Source organism: Halictus rubicundus, chromosome 9 (genome assembly GCF_050948215.1).
Source record: "Halictus rubicundus isolate RS-2024b chromosome 9, iyHalRubi1_principal, whole genome shotgun sequence".
Taxonomy (NCBI): Eukaryota; Metazoa; Arthropoda; class Insecta; order Hymenoptera; family Halictidae; genus Halictus; species Halictus rubicundus.
In genome coordinates this window covers 5,278,822-5,302,126 of record NC_135157.1, presented here as the reverse complement: position 1 = coordinate 5,302,126, position 23,305 = coordinate 5,278,822, and the positions used below count along the sequence as shown (strand labels likewise).

General features: G+C 44.5%; 1 protein-coding gene across 4 annotated transcripts in view; it reads right to left on the bottom strand.

Moving 5' to 3' along the window:
- Nucleotides 1–23,305, bottom strand: part of LOC143357184 (serine/threonine-protein phosphatase 4 regulatory subunit 1) — a 218,602-nt gene that overhangs the window by 116,520 nt on the left and 78,777 nt on the right. The window contains exon 1 of one of the 4 annotated variants that reach the window (XM_076793471.1): nucleotides 21,251–21,372. The exons of 2 other annotated variants lie outside the window; for them this stretch is intronic. In XM_076793471.1, coding sequence (XP_076649586.1) covers nucleotides 21,251–21,354 — 104 coding nt within the window. In that variant the 5' untranslated portion in view covers nucleotides 21,355–21,372. Of the gene's footprint in view, nucleotides 1–10,419; nucleotides 16,824–21,250; nucleotides 21,373–23,305 lie in introns of those variants that run through there. One more of the 4 variants, XM_076793472.1, reaches the window with a different exon arrangement.

Below are 23,305 nucleotides of genomic sequence, written 5' to 3'. Positions count from 1 at the left end.
TTTCATCGATATAACTATGTCAACGATGTAAACAAATGTATTCATTTGGTGCGACTGTCGACGAAAGCCAATGATCGTATCGAAGAAGATAAGGATGAATTAGTTCTAACCATTGCAACCGCGAAGTAAATTATACGACAAAAGGTTAAATATCGAATATGTTCTTAACACGTTCGGTACCATCGTTTGTTTTGCCGCCTATCTTGATCGTTAAAATGTTTTATTAAATGTAACGTATCTTCATGGGATACTAAAACAATTTAGCGAAGAAAAGTGATGGAGTCCCTGAATATTAGTGAGTATACTACACTACGTCCTGTGATATCACATTTTTTATTTTATAATTATTGAAATTATAACGATGCTTCCATTAGAAATGATTAAATAAACTTCTTCATTCGCTTCTTCTTCTTCGTTAAAAAAATTGCGAGATATCTAAGTAAATTCAGTCTTGTAATTTTTACAAAGCGATGTACACCAGTCATGTTTATTGCTCAGTACGGTTAATGTTAAATAACACGCTGTTAATAAAATTAATTTAATTAATTTCACGTAAACTACGAGATTGTGGACGTCACATGTGTGATGGTTGGACTGCGGATGTTTATGCGAAATAAAAATCGTTTGCATTAATTGCAAGGCATAGGAACCAAATAGTAATATACAAATAATAGTAATAGAAATAGTAATAGTAATAGTAATAGTATTTATCTCTTTAGTGGTTTTATTAAGTTGCAAGAAGTGTATTTATACTATTAAATTCTTGTAATACGCATAAAATCCAGAGTCTAGTAATTGGCGGTAAACGTGTCAACCCTCAATTATTGGAGTGCTATTGACTGAAACGAGTGGTAGGTGCCGCGTTAAAATAACCAATAGCAAGAGGTATAATGGAAACCAAGCGCCCAGAGGATTGTGTGTAGGATATCTTAGGCTTTCCCGGGAAAATGCGGCGCGTCGCATTGCCTATGAATCGGAGGATCAACGGAACATGAATACACAGTGGTGCGCGCGGCGACGCGCACAGCCGGCGAAGCGACGCGCTCGCCTACAGTCGTCGCACTGCATACTGCACACTGCAGCCGGATTTGCATCGGGTACCGGATGTTTACAATCTGCCACTTGACGGCGACCCGCCGCGCTGTACGTTACGCGCGTCGCGGTACGTTTATCGTAGGACTTTTTCGAGCCGGCTGATTTCAATCGATGAACACGTCCGGCGAAACTTATCTCGTCACGCACGCGACCCGCAATTCTTCGGCCGATTTAACACGTTATGCAGTTTTACGCGAGAGCCGACGATCTATCACAACAACCAACGTTACAGCAACATCCTACGCTGCGCGTGCACCGACTTCTTTCCAGTTTTCATAGGGTTACCTGGCCAATGAATGAACACCTCCCACCAGTGAATGAATATATAATTCACTGAGTCGGTGAAACTTAACGCAGTAAAGAGATTAAAAAGATTTGAGAACGTCAAAATATTATTTTCAGTTTATTAGATTTACAGTGTTTACTCTATGTGTGTCCCAAATGCCTAGCTGATAAAAGTCCCAGAACTATCCCCACTGCCGCGGGGTATACCCCGTGAGGGGCCAAAAAGATCGAGAGACCGAAAGAATCTACTGGCCGATATATGTCCGTGGCTAGACCCGTGTTTTGGACATATATCGAGTCAAGACTGTATTGAAGAAAGAAAGACGTTTCTATTGACTCTAATCTCTTGCATTCGAGGCAGACAATTTTTATTTTGCATAAGGATAGTCTATATCCTCCTCACGTTGAAATTTATACATTCTATTGTAAGTTCACAGACGTCTCGTTAAAGAGATCTTCTTTGTATAACTTATTCGACGCTACATTCATTTATTTAGCAGTTATTCGAACGAAATCCTATGTATTCAAAGTAAGTATTGTTGTTGCGAGATCAGCAATTTGTAGACTGAAGTGGTTCAATGGCCCTATGATAAGTTTGTTTGTGTAATCATCAGTCACTAGGGCACCCCTGTTCATTCATTCGAAATTGAGGTTAATTCGTTTAATCCGATTCCAGATTTTTAGTACAAAGCAATAATCATATATTACTAGAATTGTGTTCTGGAATGTATGATCTTAACGATGGAAGAAAGAACGAATGTAAGATCTTAACGCCTTCTTATAGAAATAGTGATTTTAATTGGACCCTACAGTTACAATTTGTTTGTTGAAATTGGCCTCTGTTCTAATATTTGCATGCAGATGAACGAATTTATTGAATAAACTCCATGATTTTAGTTCAATTTTAGTTAAACCATATTTTTAAGCTAACACGTTAAGCGTCGTGTCAGTCACCAGTGACTGACGATGAATTTTTGGTTCAGTCCGCGTCAGTTACCAATGATTGGCGATACAAAATTTAATAAATAACATTCTCGCATTAAAAATGCAAAGTTTTAAAATTAGAGAAAAGAAGAACAAGGGAAATATATCTAAATACTAATAATAATAATACCAGTTAATACCAGAAATGAGATTTAATTTTTCATAAATTAGTGTCCATAACGATCGCTGCAAAGTTGAAGTAAAATGGCAGACACAATAGACGGTAGGCTCGCGACAGTTCGCAGGAGAAACTTTGTTTCTGTTTCTTATTCGATAGACCGATACGCAGTAATCGATGAATTGAATTTCTACGCTGTTCGTATAATATACTTCTGAACTATTCGTGGTATACAAACAATTGCAAAACAGAGCTGCTAAACAATGTATCACAGTGAGTAATGGCTTAACCCGATCTCCGATATGTGGGACGCGAAATCAGGTCGAACACTGATAAACTCTGAAGTAATTCCGAACTCACAGCCGGACCTCTTTTTATCGCTTTCATTCATGAATGCGGCGATCGCACGATATCTGGAACCGGATAAACAACAAAGCGTTATTTATTAGTTGTACACGCAACTCGTTCGAGGCTTTTTATGAAATAAAATGGAAAGGCTAAAATTTCGTAAACCTACCGAATTCATTGAAAATCCGTGAAAAGGATTCAGTTTGAACTTACAGCTCCCACTTTTGAAGTTCGTGAGTGTCGTTTGTGTCCGTTTGGAAAAATTACTTTTGTGTTTTGTCAATAATGTGAATAATTTTATACTTTTTAAGGAACACAGTTTATACTCTGAAGCTACAATAATTGGGTATAAGAAATTTTATGGTAACTATAATTCTAGCTTGGTGGTCATTATAATGAAGAATTTGATCACTCGAATATCTCTGATTATTATAGTCCGGACGTGTTTTAAACTTTCTACTGTTCTCAAGTCAGCATCGATGTCTACGATCAGACTAAAGTTTCTATCGAATTTACTACTCGAACGTACCGATTCATTCATCTAATTATGGTTGAATTTTTGCTACCCTCATAATCATTATACCAAATTTCATAAGGCTTGCATCGTACTTTTAAATTTAGCAAATTGTTCTCAGATGACTAACGAAATGTGGCATAGATACACGCTTGAATTTTGTTTTCAATACTGTGAAACTAACGTAGACACATACCAAATGATTTTATGGTCAGATGATTGGTAATGCGAAGGTAACTAATCAATGGTACCCAATTTGACCGTGATCAATGATGTGTCGAGGTTTCACCACTAAATAATAACAATTTACTTACAGATAAATCTTGATTCTATTTTGCGTTAGTAGATACTGCGTACATGCATTGACCCATTGAAATCGAAGAGTGTAATCTCTGCAGCAGCGGTTGCGATAATAAGCAGATGCTCGAAAATCTGTGATTCGGCGGAGCATATTCATAATGATCAGGCCGAGCGAGGTTTTCGAGTAACGATCGCACGAGAGGCGAGAGGCGAGAGGCGAGAGCCAGGGGAACGGGTTCAACGAACCCTTGTTTCTGAATTGCGGCGCCATAGCGACCCCTAAATCACTGCTGGCCATGGCGAATCACCGCTATCGGTACTCTATCTTTCGTACAGCCGTGGAGGCGGGCTGCGTGCACGCAGCGCATTTTGCATCCACGCGTGTGTACAGTATACACATCGGGTACACGTAACTGCGTGCATTTGCGTGCCTGGCACAGACTGCGGTAGCGGGCCACGCACCCTCGACAGTCACGCACCAAAACAAACCCCCGTGCACCCCTCCCCGTCCATAGCCACGACCATGATCGCCATGATCGGGCCGGAGTTAGCCTTTCGATCAGCCGCTCTCGAACCAGCCCCGCGGCTCGTCCATCGAATTCTACCGGTCGAGCCGTTCGTAGAAATTAATAATTGAGACATCCTCTTCAGCTCACGGTGATTGCCTCATACCTCTTAATTATCAGATTCGCTTAATAAGCCTAATTCCCTCGGTGGACCCCGGCCCATCGTAAAAGCGCGCGCGCGGCGCGGCGCGGCGGCGGATCCGAAGAGGGAATCGGTCATGGCGTAATCATTGAATGCGACGGCACGAAGATTAATTTCCCGTAGTAACGAAACGGTGACCTTTCCCATCGGTGTGTGTGATCTCCGGAACACACGGCAGGCCCGGCCACGGGGTCCACAAGCACGGAATATCGCTTTCCGAACGGGCGATACAAGGACTTCGTGCAAGGACGCCGGTTCTGTCGGGCAATTTTTGCGGCGTCGCACGCGAAATTTACGACACGCCGGTGAATAGTACACAGAGAAGGTGAATATTTCACGGCGGTCTAAGTTCAAAGAAACCTCGTCACCACGGTGAGACGTCGTTGGCGTATCTTAAATCGGTCGTGAAAGGAGAGGGGCCCGGCCCGACCTGGCCCGCTCCGACTATGTCTGCATTAAAATTTGCCTCCCCGGTTTACCTGTGTTTTACGACTTTTCATGAATCGTCGACGGAGAAACGCGAAACGTCGCCGCCGCCGACGACGACGACGACGCCAACGCCAACTCTCGAGACCCGATAGACGACGTTAACCGAACAAGGGGGTTGAGAATCAATTAGACGCCGAGTCACCGGAAGTAAGACATGTATGCTTCCTGGCGCGCGCGTCACAGCCTATTGTTCCGAGACGAGAGACTTCATCTTCTTGACATACGAGCCACCTGCACCCTCGTTGGGTTTCCTTCGAACTTGGTGTCTCTTCGCTGACGTCGGAGACAAAGATGCTCGCCGGTAGAAGAGCGACGCTGATATTTGCCACTGTGCCGCATTCGAGAGCAACGGAAAAGAAGAGACCGAGCAGACGATACGAACTCAAACCTGTGTCCACAATGAAGCAACAACGAGCAATTTTTAGTAGAACGCAACAACTTTTTAGTCATAGTAAACTTTCAGAAGATGGCATCAAGAGGCAACGAAGAGTCGCTCGATGCTACTTCAGTGTGGACATAGCCTGCCACCGCATAATTACTGTATTTTTGAAAATGTAATAATGCAATGTTAGGGATTTCTTCATCCTCGTACGCTAACCCATTGTCTATCTTTAAACAAATTATTGGACCTTATTATTCGAAACCTTCTACGAAGAAAAATCACACGCAATTTTTGCGAAAAAGGAATCCACCAGCTTGTAAAACGTTGGGTGATAATTGTAGAGAATGGTGGTGATTATGTAATTAATACAACTTTTAGTTTAAAGTGTAACCGTTAGTGTAAAAGAAACACCTTGCTCTGTCATGTATATACGCATGTATGTCCGTTAGGCGAGGAAAAAGTGTCGTTCCTTGAACAATATTATGACGCGCGGTCGTCGACACGCGCTATAAGGGCAAATATATAAAAACTGCGGACAACCAGGTCTTCGTTTTCGAATAATCCGTTTTGGAAGAACCAGTTAACGTTCACACTCTACAGAGAGCAGTTAATAAAGCCTTTCTACATTACACGTTTCAATCTCCTGAGAAAACCCTTCCACTCTACATTAGGAACATTGGAGTTTAATGCATTCGTTCAATACTATAGTTACTACGATTAAATTGCTGGTTGGTCATTTGATAATTATTGAAACTAAAAATAAAATGCATTTATGAAAAAGGACGGAGTAATTTGCTTATTCAAGCATCTATTGTACGGAAAATCGCGAGACATCTAAATAAATTCAATGTTGTCATTTTTAGGAGGCAACGTGTGCTAGTTACGTTTAGATAACAACATGCGGCATGTAAAAATAAGGGTAGTTGGAAAGTCTTATGATTCATGTTTTCATTTTAGCCTCCCAGGTCAGAGAAACCGTGTCGTAAAGTCGTAGAGCCGAAGGATTAGTTAGTCACTTATTAAGAATCGGTAACATTTGACACTCCCGCCAATTTTCCGATTCTTCGGAAAATTCGGAACCACTCTGTAAGGTCCCACCCTAGCCAGGAAAAATGAGGAACAGAATGGTCACCGAATGTGACAACGACCGAGGAACGAAGAAGCAGAGTCCGAATCAAGCGGACAGTCAGTAGAACTAGAGTGACACAGTGATCATAGTCAGAGTAGTTCGATGCAACCCCCAGGTTGCATTTCTCAAAATACATCAGTGTTCAACCCACAAGTGGTTGTGAGTCAGTTCAATTAGTTCCACATCAGTGGGTGGTCCTTCGAGCCCTAGTCGGCACCAAGTGCAATCGTTAAAAGGTCTCGATTGCCCAGAAGTCGAGTCCTGAACAATTTTCATAATATTGATGGATAAAGCAGTGCGCTCGAATGCGAGGAGAAATAAATAGACATCGCTTCTGGGGGAGACAAACGAAACTTTAGAAGCAGCGAGAGTATTAATGCGTTCATTGTCGCCCGTCCTAATGGCCGGCGAAACTTTCGTTAACGAGTGAAGATGTGGAGTGTTCAAATTTCCATTACTACTAAAATTATAACTACAGCGGTACTGTTTTGTCGCGGAGGATTTGAGAGATACACGAAGCTCGTTTAAATCGAGGTATGTTGTAGTACTATTTTTTGTTTAAAAAAACTCCTACATATGTATCAAACGTGCTTAATTTTACTAGAAACCATGTTCAACGATTATACCCTCAATCATAGTAATAGAGAAATCGTTTCTAGTGTCCTAGAATCGTTCACAGCTTAATTACTTAATTCAGCCCTTGTACAGTTAAAAATCGAACTTTACACGATACTCTTTAACGATTTCATTAGCAATATAAGCACCAATTACGACAGAAACGGTGCGCGTAAAGATGTCGGATGAATTATTTTGGAAAGGCTGAACGAGGTATCTCAGTTCGTTTATTAACAACACGAATGTTTCGAAACTTCGTACACGCGGATGATTGGTCGTTTCCCTCACCGTTCTTGACAAATTATAAATCGTAACAAGCCGATGAAAGATTTCTAGCGCCTACACACGGAAGGAGTGGGACGTGTGCTCCTTCATGAAGGAACGCAAAGGAGGCTCATTAAGATCGGAACACGTGAGCCACAAAGGCGTGCATACTTTACCTACGACATGTGGTAGGCGGTTATTGCTCGATCCGAAACATAATTTTTGGTTGGATGAAGTTAATTATTCCACCTTGTCGTGGTTTCGCGCGAAATTGATCCAACACCGCAACGCTTGTCGCCAAATTTACAATACCCCCCACCCCTCCAGCATCGATTAATATCTATTTTGAAACATTCGTGGAATCTCAACGAATGAGATATTCAGAAAGGATCAACCCCTAATCGTCTTGGCCACAAAGAAGCTGCCCACGCAATCTAGCAAAACAATGGAAGAACGTCGAAGCACAATTATGGCAGTAGCCAAATATGATTCGCCCACCTAACAACATTCCACGGCTTGCTCACTTTTCGTTTGTTTGTCGCTTTCGATCGTAATTTATCGGTAGCGATAGGTCAAGAATCAACGCTACACCTAACACCGATACTTCACGTAAACGGCCATTTTCGTTGGTTAATCTTAGACAGTGAATTCTGAATATCTAAACATTTCTAGGGACCAATTTACAGAAATAGAAACTACCGAGATATTTATCCATTATATTGAAACATTGATAATGCAAATGAAACACATAATTAGCTAGAAAAATATTAACCTTTCGCCAATTGTAAAATTGATTTCATTACTAGACTCAAAAGTAACTTTATTAATAGAGTTATATTCATCACAGGCGTATGTGCACTATAAAAATAATTATTTCACTTCAGCTAACGTCAACCGGAGAGTATGTCTATTCAACAATATGTCTTTGCCACGATATTACAAAGTAAATTTAACAGTTACACCCTTCGGAAATGGCTTACTGTTTACTGAATAATTAAAAACTTGATATCGCAAACAGCAGGCATAGGAACGGTCGGCCAAGAAAATATATTACCGTACGATATACATATGTATGTAGGTACGTAGTCTCTCGAACAGTTCAACGAATCCGCATGCAAGCACGCGTACGCGAGGCCCGAGACATTTTCCGACCTCTCGTCAATTAGTTAAACGTCTCTTCTTCATCTTTCCTGCTACCGGCGACAAGTGGCTCGACCGTTTTGCTATAGCGATTCGAGTCGGCGTATCAACGTCGGGACGTACCACGAATCGGTCGGACGAGCAGAGAATCGAATCGAACAACAATTCCGCCGGGCGATTTCAATATTTTAAGCCCAATCTATCCCGCGTATTAATTTACTTTCGGATCGACTTCTGCTCGTCGGCAACCATCAATCTCCATTACAGCTTTCGACAGGCATCGCTCTCGGACACACCCCTTCGGCATCGAGCCCTTGAGCGCGGTGGTAATATCGTTACCGATTTTCGCATCGATCGTCGACGGTGTCGCGCGCGCGGTTCGTCTCTCTCTCCCTCTCTCTCTAACCCTCTGTCGCGAGTCGTCGAACCCCTTGAACGCAAGCAACGAACGAAGAAAAGAGAAGAATGGAAAGAAGAAGAAAAAAAAAAAGTAGTCCCTTATTCGTTGAAAAGCACGCACAGACAGGTCTCGGGCTCGAGCGACCGACCGGCGTATACATGTGTTTAACTTTCCGTCGACGAGCTCTCTCCACGACGACGCCCCGAGGAAACAGCCCTCGCGCGCCGCATTGAAATGAAAATCAGCGCGAGCAGTTGCGCACCGGATGATCTCCTTCGACCGATAAAGCAGCTGTACCAGTCGCCTCGAAAGAGCCGACTGGTCGCGACCGGGTCGCCGCGTGAATACACGACAGGAGAGCCCAGCCGCTCACCCCGTAACGAACTTTCGCGTAATTTTGCTTCTGCGATCGAAGAAAAGAACCGATATATAGTCCACACAGAAGCCACGGGAACCGGCTTCTTCGGTTTTTCATATTCGTCGCCAACCGTCTCGACGGGGGATACCACGAGTACCTGCCGTATGCAAATCGGGATGTTCTCGCGAGGGAAACTGCGGCGGCCGTGCGGGACGCGTCCTTCCGGGGGCACCGACGTCCCGTCTGCTCGACGCGTAAAAATCGCTCTTGTTCCAGCCAGGATTAGAGGGCTCTAATTACAGGAAAATGCAAATAATTCGAACGGAACCGCGAAGTAGTAAACTGGTAATTACGAGTGCCGGCCGGCCATTTCGCAGGCATTGCATATGGAACCATCGGGGAACGCGTTATTGCTTCGCTAACCAGCATTACTCTTTTCCTTCCTACAGGCCGGCTATTTGTCGGTGCGCTCGTAGCATAACTAAACGCTTTTTCGCCTCAACGATTACCCGCGAGACCACGTCGTAAAATGTGCACCTACAAACTTATACGAAAAATGATTGTAAAACGATCTTTCGATTTTTCTGAAAAGCAAATCCTTAATCGGAAATTGAAAGCGACCGTCCTGATAGAAGAGCGAACGAACAAGTGGTCCCGATGTTATTGTTAGCTCAATCAACACATTTTCATTCCTAATGACCTGACTGCAAATTTGATGCGTTTATTGCAGAACGAGTAATCTGGAATTTTCTTTAGAAAAATTTATATATCTACGTATACGACGAATATATTACACAAAATTCCGAAGTTTAACCGTGGCCATTACAGTGGCCATCTCGGCCCTCCAACGGTTAATTTCCGTTTCATAGAAATGATTCGTGTAATTTTTCTTTTGCATAGAAATTCGCAGTCTACCAATGACAATGAGACACGACTGTTTCAGCATGATGGAGACTGAATAATATAAACATTTTTTAGAACGAGAAACCACGAATTTATTAACATTTCTTTACGTTAAAGACCGAAATTGAAATTCTGGCCAGTTAGTTCACCTAAACTAGTTTTATTACAAAAATATAGTAGAGGTATAGATCTGAAAGATGTTGGAGTAAAAAGAGTGTCGGCGAATGAAAAATTAGCCGATAAACTACTTAATATGTGTGCCAAACGTATAAAATAGCCCATCACCTTATAATAAAAGAATTCGCAAGTGTTGTGCGATTAAAGTCGATCCACTTGAAAAGTGCGAATCGCAGTAAAACGCAAATAAAAATGTCTCGTCTGTCTTACCTCGTGCAACTCTGTCGTCGGAAATCCCGATAGATTCCTCCTTCATCTCGCAGGATGACGCGTGCACAACGCGACATTCGCACTGGCGAACGGCGAATTCCTCGGTCGCAGTAAACTCGAATTTGAACGGAATCGATACGGAACGGGTTCGAAAAAGCGGGTCGACGTCTCGTTGGAACGGATACGAACGGGAATTGTGCGCGGCTACACGTGCCACCGTGACCATTTTCCAGGGTCGTAATGCGCCAACGCGATTCTCACGTGTCTCTAACCCGAGCCGCCATCTTGCCCGTCCACCATGCGAAGCGTGGTCCCCACCACAGGGCGTGCGTCGTCGCCCCTCTTCCATCGTTCGCGGAGCGAACTTCTCGATATACGCCGATTGACGGCCGATGTTGCCGCGAAAAAGAAATTTTCGACGGGACACCGGGCCCATGGCCGCGCGAGAGAGCCTGTGGACCACACACGACCCTTTGACGCGCAGCATCTCCAATTTAGATGGAAACGAATACGGGACACGATGATCCGTCGCAGAGCCGCGGAGCGAGCCGACCGTCAGCGACGCCGATGAATTGCAAAACGTTGCACGATTTTAATATCGTGCGGGCTGATTCAGTTTCGCATAGTTGGCCGATGAGTCACGTTCCCAGCTCTTCGAGAACGTTATCGCGCTGAACGCTGTCCTGGAGTTTTGGCACGTTAAGTACCACGTGGCCATCTTGGTCCACCGTGTGACAATCTCCGTTCGAGTCCCGTGGAAATTCGGTCCGACTTTCCTCAAAATTCTCTCTATATATACCTATATCGGCTATATACCTGGTCAGAGATACGAAGAGGAATTCTTGGTACTCGGATCGCTTCGTAGCGTCTCGAAGGTGCTGCATTCCCTCGTCGGATGAACCCTTCGTAGGGCACAATTTCTTAAATTTCACGAGACATTGTTTTCCACCGAGTATTCGCCGTTTGGGAGCAGAGAGAAACGTTTTTTGATAGATCGTGATCGATCGTTCTTGCGAATTCCGCGAATAGGTCTTCTGGAAGGTCGTCACACCGTCGAACGCCGTTCGTTTGGCCGTTGGTGTAGCCTGGGACGGATAGGTGGTCGGTCGGTGACATTTTTATCGATGCGGAAAAATGTTCGGGCGTGTCGGGACTGCGACGGTTGATTTGTGAGTTCGAAAATAGAGGCGCCGTTTAGGTGGCTCGGTCGAAGGCGCAATGCCGTTATCCGTCTTATCGGGGGGCATTACGTAAGCGAGCGCGTCGCCCACGTCTTTCGCAGAAGGGGCTTCGTGCTCGGACGATAGCGAACGCTGAAACACGAACGGAACTAGGGAGCAGAAGCAGCAGCGGCGGGCAGGCAGACCGGGCCGATCGTCGCGTTCCGGATAAACGAGTCCGGCGTTATACCCGGCATGCTGTACGCCGTGTACCCGTTAAACGACGATCCGCGTTCGAAAGCTTTCCTCGTGACGAGCGGCCGTTCTCGGCGGCGCGTTCACGTGAACGCGATTTACTGCGCAGATTCCGAGTCACGCGGCCGGGCTCCTCATTCGTACCTATGTCGCGGTCGGGCTCGCGCGCGAGCAAGCAAACGAGCAAGCGCGATAACTTCTCTTCCTCTCCGTGTCTCGCCGCTGCCCTCGGACGTCGAACTTTCCTTGTTCCCACTTCGAGCGTCTTCAACCACTTTCCAATACGTACGACTTACGTTTTCGATTCTCTTCCCCTCCCTCCGCGTGTCCCAGTGGCCGTGGGACTTTTAACTCCGCGAGAGACCACCTAGTGCCGCTATGCTTGCTCGGCGATCATCGGTTCGTCATCGTTCAATTAGTCCGTTTACGACGATACCGACCTCGACGCGTCCCATTGCCGAAGCTTTCACGCACTTACAATCGTTCCATCGCGTTCGGGTTCTACCGCCACGGGTTATCATAGACTAACCCCGGCCGCTGTCTGTCAAGTCCTTTGTTACCGGCTGAACTAATTCTCTGTACAGCCGGTCCTCCTTCTCTCTCGTGTCAACGCGGACATATATGTTTTTTCTCTCATAATCATCGCGACAGAGCTGATTCGATTCTGACAACAGTTTCCGCGTATGCGAGAATCTATATAACGCACGTCAGCGTTTTCTGCGTAGCAACGCTTTCTTCTTCGCTGCTTTACTTTCTTTCGGTGTACTTTCTCTGTGCGTCGACGATTCTCCAGGATTGCCGCGTTCCGCGTCGTCAAGTTTGCAAACATGTACCGGTGGGCCGCGCGTTCGGTAGTGACGGTTAGCTTCGCGTGTCGCTTCTCTCGTTCCCGTGTGCCACTGTCGCGCACACGTCGCCGTTGATTCCCCGCAAGAATCGTGGCGAAACACTGCGCGCGGCCCGATGACAAACAGTCCTAATGTGGGCAACGTGAAAGTATGCGTAATACACGCTCGTTCGCGGTCGCGCGCGCTCGTTCGTGAGAAAACATGACCGAGTCGCGTGCGCGCTTTGCTTCTGCGCACGCGAGAGACGTAGTTTAAGCCTAAGAAGAGAGAGCGCGACGTCTCTCGCGCTACACACTGGGTGGCCCGGGTTAGCGTACGGCGCAGTTAAAATGGCCGCGAGTGTGTTATTTCCTTTCTCCGTCTGTCGGTCGTCTACCCCCTCGCCTCTCCGTTTCTCTCCCGCGGCGTGGTTCGTGGCGGTAACATATACACACACACGCGGTGGCGGCATCTCGGTATGTATCCCGACGTATCGCGTGCGTACTCGCTCGCGCTCGCACGCTCGCTCCGGCTGGCGCGTATATACACGCGGCGGCGAACGCTGGGAGAGGATCGCGCGTAACGGCGCGGCGCGGCGCGAAGAATCGTTTGGCAGCGATTCGTCAACGCTCGAAACGTCGCGGCGTGTCTCGCGAAACCGGATAGAAAAGAAAAAGAAAAAAAAAGAAAAGAAAAGAGGCACGGACACGATTATTCGCGATGACACTCGCGGCAGACGCGCGCGAAGATCCGCGTGGGACTGTGCGCGGTGTGGCGCGAGTCAGACGCCGTGAACGACGGGGAACACCGACGAGATGCGATGCGAGAGAGCACGCCGCGCCACCGAGCGCCCGTCGCCAGAACTGCGAGGGTAAATAGCGCTCTGCCGCGGAGGGGAGGGAACGAATCAGCCTAGTGGGGGTATTAGGGGAGAGCAGAGGCTCTCTCGCGTACGGAGCAGCGTACGCCGCCAGGACGGGGACGAAAGAGGGGCGAGAGCGGACCGAGGACAAGCGAAGGGAGGAACGGATCGAGGGAGACAGAGACGGAATGATCGTCGAGAGGGGGAGGGGAGACATCTCAAGAGTGCGTCGGGCCAAGTGCGCGAGTGTCGTCACATCCGGTATTCGGAGTGGTGCTGTACTGGCTCGTTTCTGTGTGCGTGCGCGCGCGCGTACAAGTGTCTGCGTGCGCGATAAAATCCACGGGGCATACACGCACACGCAAACGCGCACGCACACGCGCGAGCGCGCAGGGTGGAGTAGTGTAACGTGACACAACACTGTTCCCCGGCGACGTGTGTACACGTAAAATTATGTGGCACAGGTCGCCGGGATTCTAGCGACTCGACGACCCGTCACGTGAGCCAAGCATGTGCGATGTTCGCCGTTCCTGCCGCTTGAAAAATGCACGCTTCGGTTCCGCGACGCGACCGTTATCGCGGACGATTCTTTGCGCGTGTGCCGATGCGCATCGGGAAAACCGCGTATTTCAATTTCGCACCGATTCCGCGCATGGTGCGTCGGGGGAACGTGGGACGCGTGGGTGCAACGTATCCCGCGCTATGCGGAAAATCGTGTTTCCTATTGCGTCGAGTACTGTTAACGATGTTACGCATGGCCTTCGTTTCCGTTGCGAGCGCGCGCTCCCGCTTCGCAGTCGTTGCGCGCGGAATTGCGGAAAATTTGCCGCGTGGTCACCGATTCCTTTCAATATCCTTCGCTTCGTTGCGTATGTCTTCACAAATTAATTCGTATCAGTCGCCTAGCACGAATCATTAGCAACGAGAAAGTAGAACAGCTAAAAGATGTTACTCAGGGTAGTTTCTTAAGACATTCGGCAATTACTGCGAGTATTTAACTGTCCGGCAAACGCTTCGTGGCGCGTGCTGGTTGTCGATCCCGTCGGGAGCGAAACGAAACGTAAAATCGTTGCTCGGCGTAGACAGGACGAACGAATTCCTCGGATGACTATGGTTGATGGGTTTACGGGGCGGCAACAAATGGGTCATCTTACCGAAATACGCGGCTCCGCTCCACCGGGAGGAATGATGAATTGTCGCGGCTCAATTAGGGACAATAAGCGGCAAAGAATAGCACACGTCCGTTCTAAAAGTAGCACGAACTTTATGTCCAACGACACGGTTCCCGAGCCGAGAGGCTCCCTCGGATAAAGCGTGCTAGATGTATCTCTATGGAAGGACGGAGGGAGGAGATCGTTGCCGGAGAAAACGCACGCCTTCGCGCTCTATACGTGCCCGATTGTTACGGAATAGAGACGCGGGCAGAAATAGCACCGTTCTGTCGACATTCCTTATAATCCGAGCGTCTCGACGCGACGCCACGCCACGCGAAGAAGCACACACCAGAGATAGCGAACGATACGATTGCGCGCGACGAATCGTTTTCCGTCTGGTCCCGTTCCGTTCAGTTCCATTCCGCGTGTGCGTAGGTATGCGAGACTGCTCGCCATTGCCGGTTCCCTCGTTCGTGTAACACCGTTGCTTCACCACTGCGAGACGGTCCAACACAAGCGCACCTCTCTAGCGCTCTTGTGCTCCGTTTTCTAGAATGAGCCGTAACCAACACGCTCTCGTAACCAATTAGATTTGTTCGTGACCTCTGTACAGGCACCCGTGAGAACACGCGACTTCGCGCTAGCTTTCTTCCACCGAGCGACAAAAGACCGCGGGACGAATTCCAGAGATCGTGCGACGCGAACGATACTGCCTCGGAGTATTACTTTCGATAAGTTCAGTATGCACATATGTCGGTTACTCAATAATTTCGTTGCGTTCGATTACCAATGCCTGTACGCTGAAGGAAATGTAACGAGAACTGTAACACTAGCCTTGTTACCGATTTGCGTTCGATACCGTCGCATTTCTGACAGTGTCCAGTACCGACAGCACCCCAGCACACTGGACAATCAATAATTCTGTCACGTTCGATTACAATGAAATCGTTTTAGCAGGCATCGATGTTACACGAGCAGGATCGACAGTTGGAGTCGGTAAGATGTCGGGCACTGTTGTTGTTCGTTAATCCCCGGTTGTTTAAACGCGACCCACGCGGTATCGGATTGGCGCGGCGCACGGCCGAGCCGCGGAAAGTGTAACGAGGCGAACGAACATTAGCCGGTGACTGACGTGAAAACGAAAAGTCGGCGAACGTTTTGTTATCGTTCTGCAGCGTCGAGGAACGACCTCGGGCGGGTCACACGGACACATACACATGGCGGTCACGTGGCGCTTGACGTAGCGGCGATGCAGCATTTCATTCACGACGATCGATTTCATTAGCGGAACGTCGACGTTCCGTCTCGGCGAAACCTTTGAATCGACCGAGCGAACGAGCGAGAGGCCGACGGTTCCGCGTATCGTGGAATAAATTTCCACCGGCATATTGATTTATCTGGGGAAACGCGGCGACGGTGTACGCCCCGTACCGCCGCTGATCGGGGCCAGCAACCACCGATGACGCGCGCCGATAACCGCTGACGTACCGATTCGGCGAAAAGCCTGCGTATCGCGTTATTGCTTTCCCGCTGCATTTCCACCGTCATCGTCGTCGTCGTGGTTGCTCGTCGAGGACGGTGTATGCGCTCTAGCGTTTCTACGTAGTTTGGTCACGTGACACGTGACGTTCCCGTCGTAGCCTCCTCACGTGTTCGAAAACGTCACGCGTCCCCGTGCCGATTGTTTGGCTCCGTTGCACCTACCGTCGGAATTGTACCGACGACGAGAAGGAGGATCCAGGTGCGATAAATTCGAGGCGGGACGTATCTGTCCTCGCGCGAACGCCCGCGCGCTTCATTGACGACATTTCGTAGTAATTGATCGACACGATTGTCAACCCCGCGATCCACAAACCGCGGAATGTTTGCAATTCGTAAACATTCGATGAAACTTCCTCATTCCGCGATTCTAACGTAGACCGCGCTCATGCGCAAATATTTGCCTCGTACCGTTGTTATTGCCGTTCGCGTCAAGTACGCAATACTGCATCTTTGCGTCGCGCGAGGCGATCGCCCGCGCACGGTGGTCCCCAATCAGAATTTAGCAGTTCAGAAATGATATGCAGTGAATCATAGTGATATTCGAACGCCTTTACACGGACGATAACTTTTTTAATATTAGACCATACGACCTGGATATTTTTTTTTTTTTGAGAAGTTCGAACGATTAGTTTATAACACGACGTGGAAAAATGCTGAAATTACAGAGAAAATATTAAAAGTTGTTGTAACATATTCTGCAAATGGATTACAACTACCTTGATTGTCTTACGGTTCAAATTCGATTTTCTGGTCGTTCACGTTTGTCATTTATCAGGCCATCATCTAGACTTCCAGAGTTTTTTCTACCATTGACGATAAGTGCGTGTATTTACCACCACATTTTGATCAAACATTGCATAATGCTATCGTTAATATGTTTATTTTCTCACTGACATAAAAGCATACACGATAACCATATTGATTGCAATAAGCTTCATTTAAAAGTAAAATTAGATATTTAAATAAAAACCGAAGATAGAACCTTAAAGAACAGCTTCATAACTCAAGAAGGTATAGTAATAAACCAGTAGACTATAATAGTGTTTCTTGATTAAAATGCTTCATAATATCTGTAATCGAAAATCGGTCATTTCGTGCGCAACAGCCTAATGTCATTAGTAGACTGCGGATTTTATGCATTTGTGACAAAAATGGGTAAAAACATTAGAAAAATTTTAAAATACTGTTACATACTGTTAAGAAAGAAAATTAATTTCTATTTCACTCCAGTCTGTTGCAATTCAGGTAGAAAATTTTTATTTTGCATAAAGATTCGCAGTCTAGTCATTAGTATAAATGGTTGCTGACAATGCTGGAATCAGAGTACTCGATAGTAACAATTTGCTTTCTGACAGTTGTATTTAGTTGTTACAATTCGACTAGTACGACTGTTTTTAATTACATTAAATCACATTATTGTTATTACGAATGGCAAAGTTACGAAAGATAGTTTTCACTTATATTTTTATGTAATTTATACATCTACGTTAGAAAGTATGTTGGAACCCGATACCGTCATTAATGTAAACGAAAGATTATGTCGACAGGTCCATGAGAACCATTTACCTCTACCGAACGGTTCCATCAACCACAATTGACCATATAATGTTTTGTTAATAATGATTTATGATTTCTGTAAGTGTATGTTCATTTATTAAATCATGCACATCTTTAACAAACAACAGAAATGTTGATATGCCTAATTTATGTATAGGTTACAGATGTTTGCGCGATTCTTTTCGGTGGAATTTACGTCGGCTCGCCGGAAATTTTATTCGGTGAGCTTCTGCGCAGAGAGAAGTTCGCGTGACGGACAGCAATTTTAAGTCCATTACACGATTGAACGTCGAATTGGCATCGAACGAAGAAAAGATGAAGGTGAATATGCGCGACGCGTTCACCGAATCGCGATTAGCGTGGCTCCTCTTTTAACGATCCGTGCGCCAGGTATCCGGGATCGGAGATACTTCCCGTTCATTGTAGCGTGTACGCGCACCGGGAACCTTCGAGCTGTTAATTTTCCCGTGGAAAAATCAACGTTCAAAGAAAACGAGACGCGAGGAGGGAGAGGCGTTGCTGGTACCGACGAGGCTCGAGACGAGACGAGGCGATTGCGCGCCGGAACTTTCGCGTAAACATGCTTTGAGATTACTTCCCGGGCTAATACTATCGAGGGAATTATCAATTAGAATTAATTAGCAATTAAGCCAGCCGGCGGACCAACTTACCGCGAGTTACGCCGCCGCCGACGACGACGACGACGACGCAAAGAGGGACTTTGGAGGACTCGTCGGCACGGATCAACCCGACAGCCTTCTCATTCGACTGGATTTCGCCCCAAGATTCGCTTAGCGCCCGGTATAATAATCTCCGGAGATTGTCTCGCGATACTTCGCTCCCTTTAACGAGCCGACAGGTCGAAACTAACGGTCGATAGCACGACATTCGAAAATAGTCATCGAACCGCGCCGTTCAGTGCGTCTCGTTGATGTTCGTTCCGTTGCACAACGTCGAGTTCGACGAAACACATACGTTGGAAGGGAAGTGTGACACGAACGAGACATTTCCGTTTAGGATAAGATTGAAGTGGAGATCAAAATTTAGGTTCGACGTTCTTCGAAAAATCAATTTTCAGTTCATACTAGATCAAGGTACTATTACAAGTAGGTACCTCCACTTCCATCTTCTTATTATTCAATTTTTGAACGTATGCTCCTATTGTTCTACAGCAACGTGTTTAGTTCTATTAACCCATATTACGTCATATGTTCTTTATGCCGTAGTACACATTAAAGTAAAATATTGCATAAAACATTGAACGTACCACCACCGGTCAAATCACCGGTTCTAGATTTTTTATTTTACAATTATTGAAATTATAAGGATGCTTTCATAAGCAATGATTCCATAAATGTTTTTAATAGAGTACACATTACAATAAGAACCGCGTGAAGTCTAAATAAATTCAATCTTGTCATGTTTATAAAGCTACATGTACTTGTTATTTTTATAGGTCTGTACGTTTCGTGTTAATATTAACAGCAAATATTTGCAGCGATATGGCTATTATCATCTCAGGAATATATTTGTTTTGAATTTTTAGGAACATTTATTGTTAAGCTTACACTAATGGTATGTTAAAAAATAGATGATATCTTTGGTCACATTGAATTTCATTTAATTCGGATGTCTGCAATTTTGGGATTGTTAGGACCTACAGAAGGTTAGACAGACATTTCTCAGATGTTAACAAGGTGGACACAGCGGTGAGTAATTTTTTAAAATACACATTTAGTCAACTTGGCTGCCTAGACAAGGCAGTTCACTATTTTTTTCTTTGTATAAAATGTACATGCAAGACAAATTCTCAGACTCATGAGTCAATTAATACGTAACGAGGAAACTGATTCATTTCCTCCAACTTGTCGTTTCGGATGTCTACCTGCTGACGAATCGGCGCTAACATAAAAAAATATCATTAATTAATCAAATGCCGGTGTTATCGAATCATATGAAGCTCTCAAGGAACTCGATAATCATCGCGCGGAGATTTGATTCATAACTTCTTGGCAAAACAATCGAAATCGATTCGTCAGATGTATTTGAATGATTCAGAAATTTTCTCAAAACTCTCGTCGGCTTAACAGTAATTTCAACAAGTCCACGAACTGCGATTCGTGGTAGATCTCGACCCGGTCGGTTTAGAAGAGCGAAACACAATACTACTGACGTGTGCGCAACAGCATAGTTAGAGCGCCGCCAAGGCCGTCTACGATGCATGATTAGGCGGATTTCCGCGTAGCGGCAATGATTCACAAATTTTCCGATTAGAAAAGAGCGAAACTTTGGTTAGAGACGATAACAGGGTGTTCCAGAAAGGTCTTGCACAATTTTAACAGTCGATTGCACTTCTGATGTACAAGTCGTGCGTTTAAACACGTCAAAACTATTGAAACAGCGTAAACATATACTACATTTTATTCTAAATTTTTGTGCATATAATTCATAGCAGAATTTCACTGCGAATTGTGCTTTTGCAAGTGTCTTAAATACTTAATTAATTAAGTCGCATCCTTTAATAGAGATGTAAGATTTTGGATCGTCGACGACGTTCATACTTGCTATCGTGTGCAAGAGGATTAAAATCATGTTTGCTTGTTTGGCACTTCCTTGGAACATTTCACTCAACAAGACACCTAGACTCGACAACAAAGCATTATCGAGCGTGACGTTTATACAAACGTCATTATCGTTGCCATTGTCAGAACGTAGGTATTCTTAAAAGCGAACAGAGCTGTTTGAAACAGCCTGCGCAGCATGACCGTAGATCCTCGATAATCCATTCACAATTCTACTGCTTTAGGACCTCAAAAAAATAATACTGATGACTACTGACAATTCTATCGTCCAGAGGAATTGGCAGTTACAGTATTGGAGGTTATGTCCAAATCAAAATTAGCATTGGTATTGGAGTAAAACAAAAACACTGCGAAGCTCACACGGGAAACGAGATGACTCTCCTCTATTCCAGAATATGAATCAAGATTGTGAAATTCAACCGTGTTTCTAGTTGACCTTTTACTAACACATTTCGCGGAACTGAGAATTGCGACGTTAGAAATGAATGAAACATAAATAGACTTTGACATTTATGTGAAAAACGAGCTAGCGCAGTTTAAGATACATATATATTAATTATATTTAATATAGCATAATAATAATAATATATATATATATTATTTTTAACTCATTAAGGTTATCAACGTGGTAGAATACTCGATTTATAAAAATTGTCTAGAACTATTGCATGAAACAGTAACTGTATAGAAGGTTCTTTCTTTCTTTGATAACATTATTAATATTATTAATAATCTTTATTTTGTCAGACTCACAGCTAGGAATCGGACTTTGGTTTTACAATAGATCCAACTTAACCTGAGTATTCTTAACGTGATTATAAATACAAATCAGTAGTTATTGAAATGAAATCTGGACTGAGCGGCGATATTAGATCGAAAAGAATAAACCTACCGCATACTCGTAGAAAATAGTGTTTCCGAGCAGAGTAGTTTGCACGCTGGTGCCGAGGAATTGAACCAGGAGCGCCGATGAATCAGTCCGTAGCCGGAATGCATAAACGAGGAGAATTGATACTGTCGCTGACGTCCGCCGGAATGATCTTTTGCTTATCTGCCAGATACCTCTTTATTCTCGTGACATAAACGGTGTGACGTTAGCGTTTACGTTCGCAAGACGTCGCCGTCCGATCCTTCGCGATTGGATGGGCGGTTTCCGACGAAAATGACGAGGAAAAAAAGTGAGCGCCGGGGGAAGTTTCCGGCGAGTAGAGCGCGCTCTTGCTCGCCGAAGAAAAAGTTCTTGAACTTGAAGCGGACAGAGGGAGAAAGCTTTTGTCGAGAGCGAGCGCGAGCGTTGTACGCGAGCATGAGCGCGCGGTTATTCGAGGCGGGGTGGGCTCTCGGCTCGACGACACGAAGAAAGAAACAAGGAGACGAAGAAAAGTCATGAACGGGCAACGTGGATGACGGCGGGGACACCCCGGAGGAAAGGGAGAGTATTTTTAGCGGTTACACATTGTTGTTGACTGCTACTGACGACACTGAACCACGGGCTCGCGAAACTGCCTGCCGAGTAGCGCAGCGGTGGCCTGCGCTCTCGACACATACAACGGATGCTTCCGTGGGGTCGCGAAATTTCTATGAAACGCAAAACTTTTCTTTGTCCCAAAGAAAGTTAGAAGAATCTCCAGTATAGGTAGAACTTATACTCGTTTCTACCTATCGAACAATCGATATTTTCGTTCTTGCTTATTTTAACCCCTAATCCTACAGGGACGACGCCTATGCATCGTATTGGCTCCAGAGAATTTTGCAAAATTTATTACTCGACAAAAGACATTTAAAGGATTAGAACATTCTATTGTTGTTTTCAACTCTATAAAGTCATCAAGAAAAGAAATACATGTATACATAACTCCTATACCTTGCAATTTATACAGACAATCTTCGTTTTGCATAATAATCCGCAGTCTTTTTTTTTTTTAGACACAAGTTTAGTTTTAGACACGATACATTTTCAAATGATACCGTTTATTTTCTAGAATTTGAGGATCACTATGAAAAATATCAAGAGGTCTAAATTTTTAGAAAATCATAATAACATCTGCAACAATCATACGACAAAATTTCTTAGAATTTGAACAAACTGAACACTTCATTTTTCTCGTATTGATAGTTTAACGAATATCAATTTAATGGAGACCGTAAAAATCACTACAACTTTATTTTTATTGAATTGATAAATGAAAATCAAATTTGCTTTGCGACATCGAAAAATCGACGGAATAATAGATGTTTACCTGAATCTTCATATAGTGATATAAATACACGCTAAATAATTATCAACACAAATTTGAACATGGTCTCTGTGATTCACTCAAGTACTTAATCGACTTCGAGTAACGTGAATTATTGACAAAGTTTCAACAAGCAGTGTTGCTCTAAACTTTGAGTTAAAATGTAAGGGTTCGATAATATAAAGTCCCTTGACTTGAACAAATTCAATTTTTTACATATTTTAGAAGGTGTGTATCGTATTTTTAAAATAAAATGTACTGGAAATTAGAATGATTGACAAAGTTGTACGAATATTGTAAAACGAGTTGTAGGTATTTTTTAAAATGCATGTTAATCATCGAATCGACATTGTTTATCCTTCACAGATCCTACTCTGATTAAGATTCTTTATCGATCTACGAGGTAAGCTTGAAATAAATTAATTATTATTAGTAGAAAGACATAGAAATAGTAGAAAATTCAGTACGAGCAAAAATTTGATATCATTGATTAAAAAGGTACCATTAAATTTTGTTAATGTAGACGTTTCCTTACATGTACTTTTAAATTTGCAATTCCCACAGAAGTATGAATATTCGCAAGTTGCCTGAAGATCTTTGAAAATTATTATTTAGTGTTTCTCAAAACAATGACAGGATTAAAGTAAATAGAAAATTAGATCGCGAATCTTTGTCTTTATCGCTTATATAGGGTGATTGGTAACTGGCGG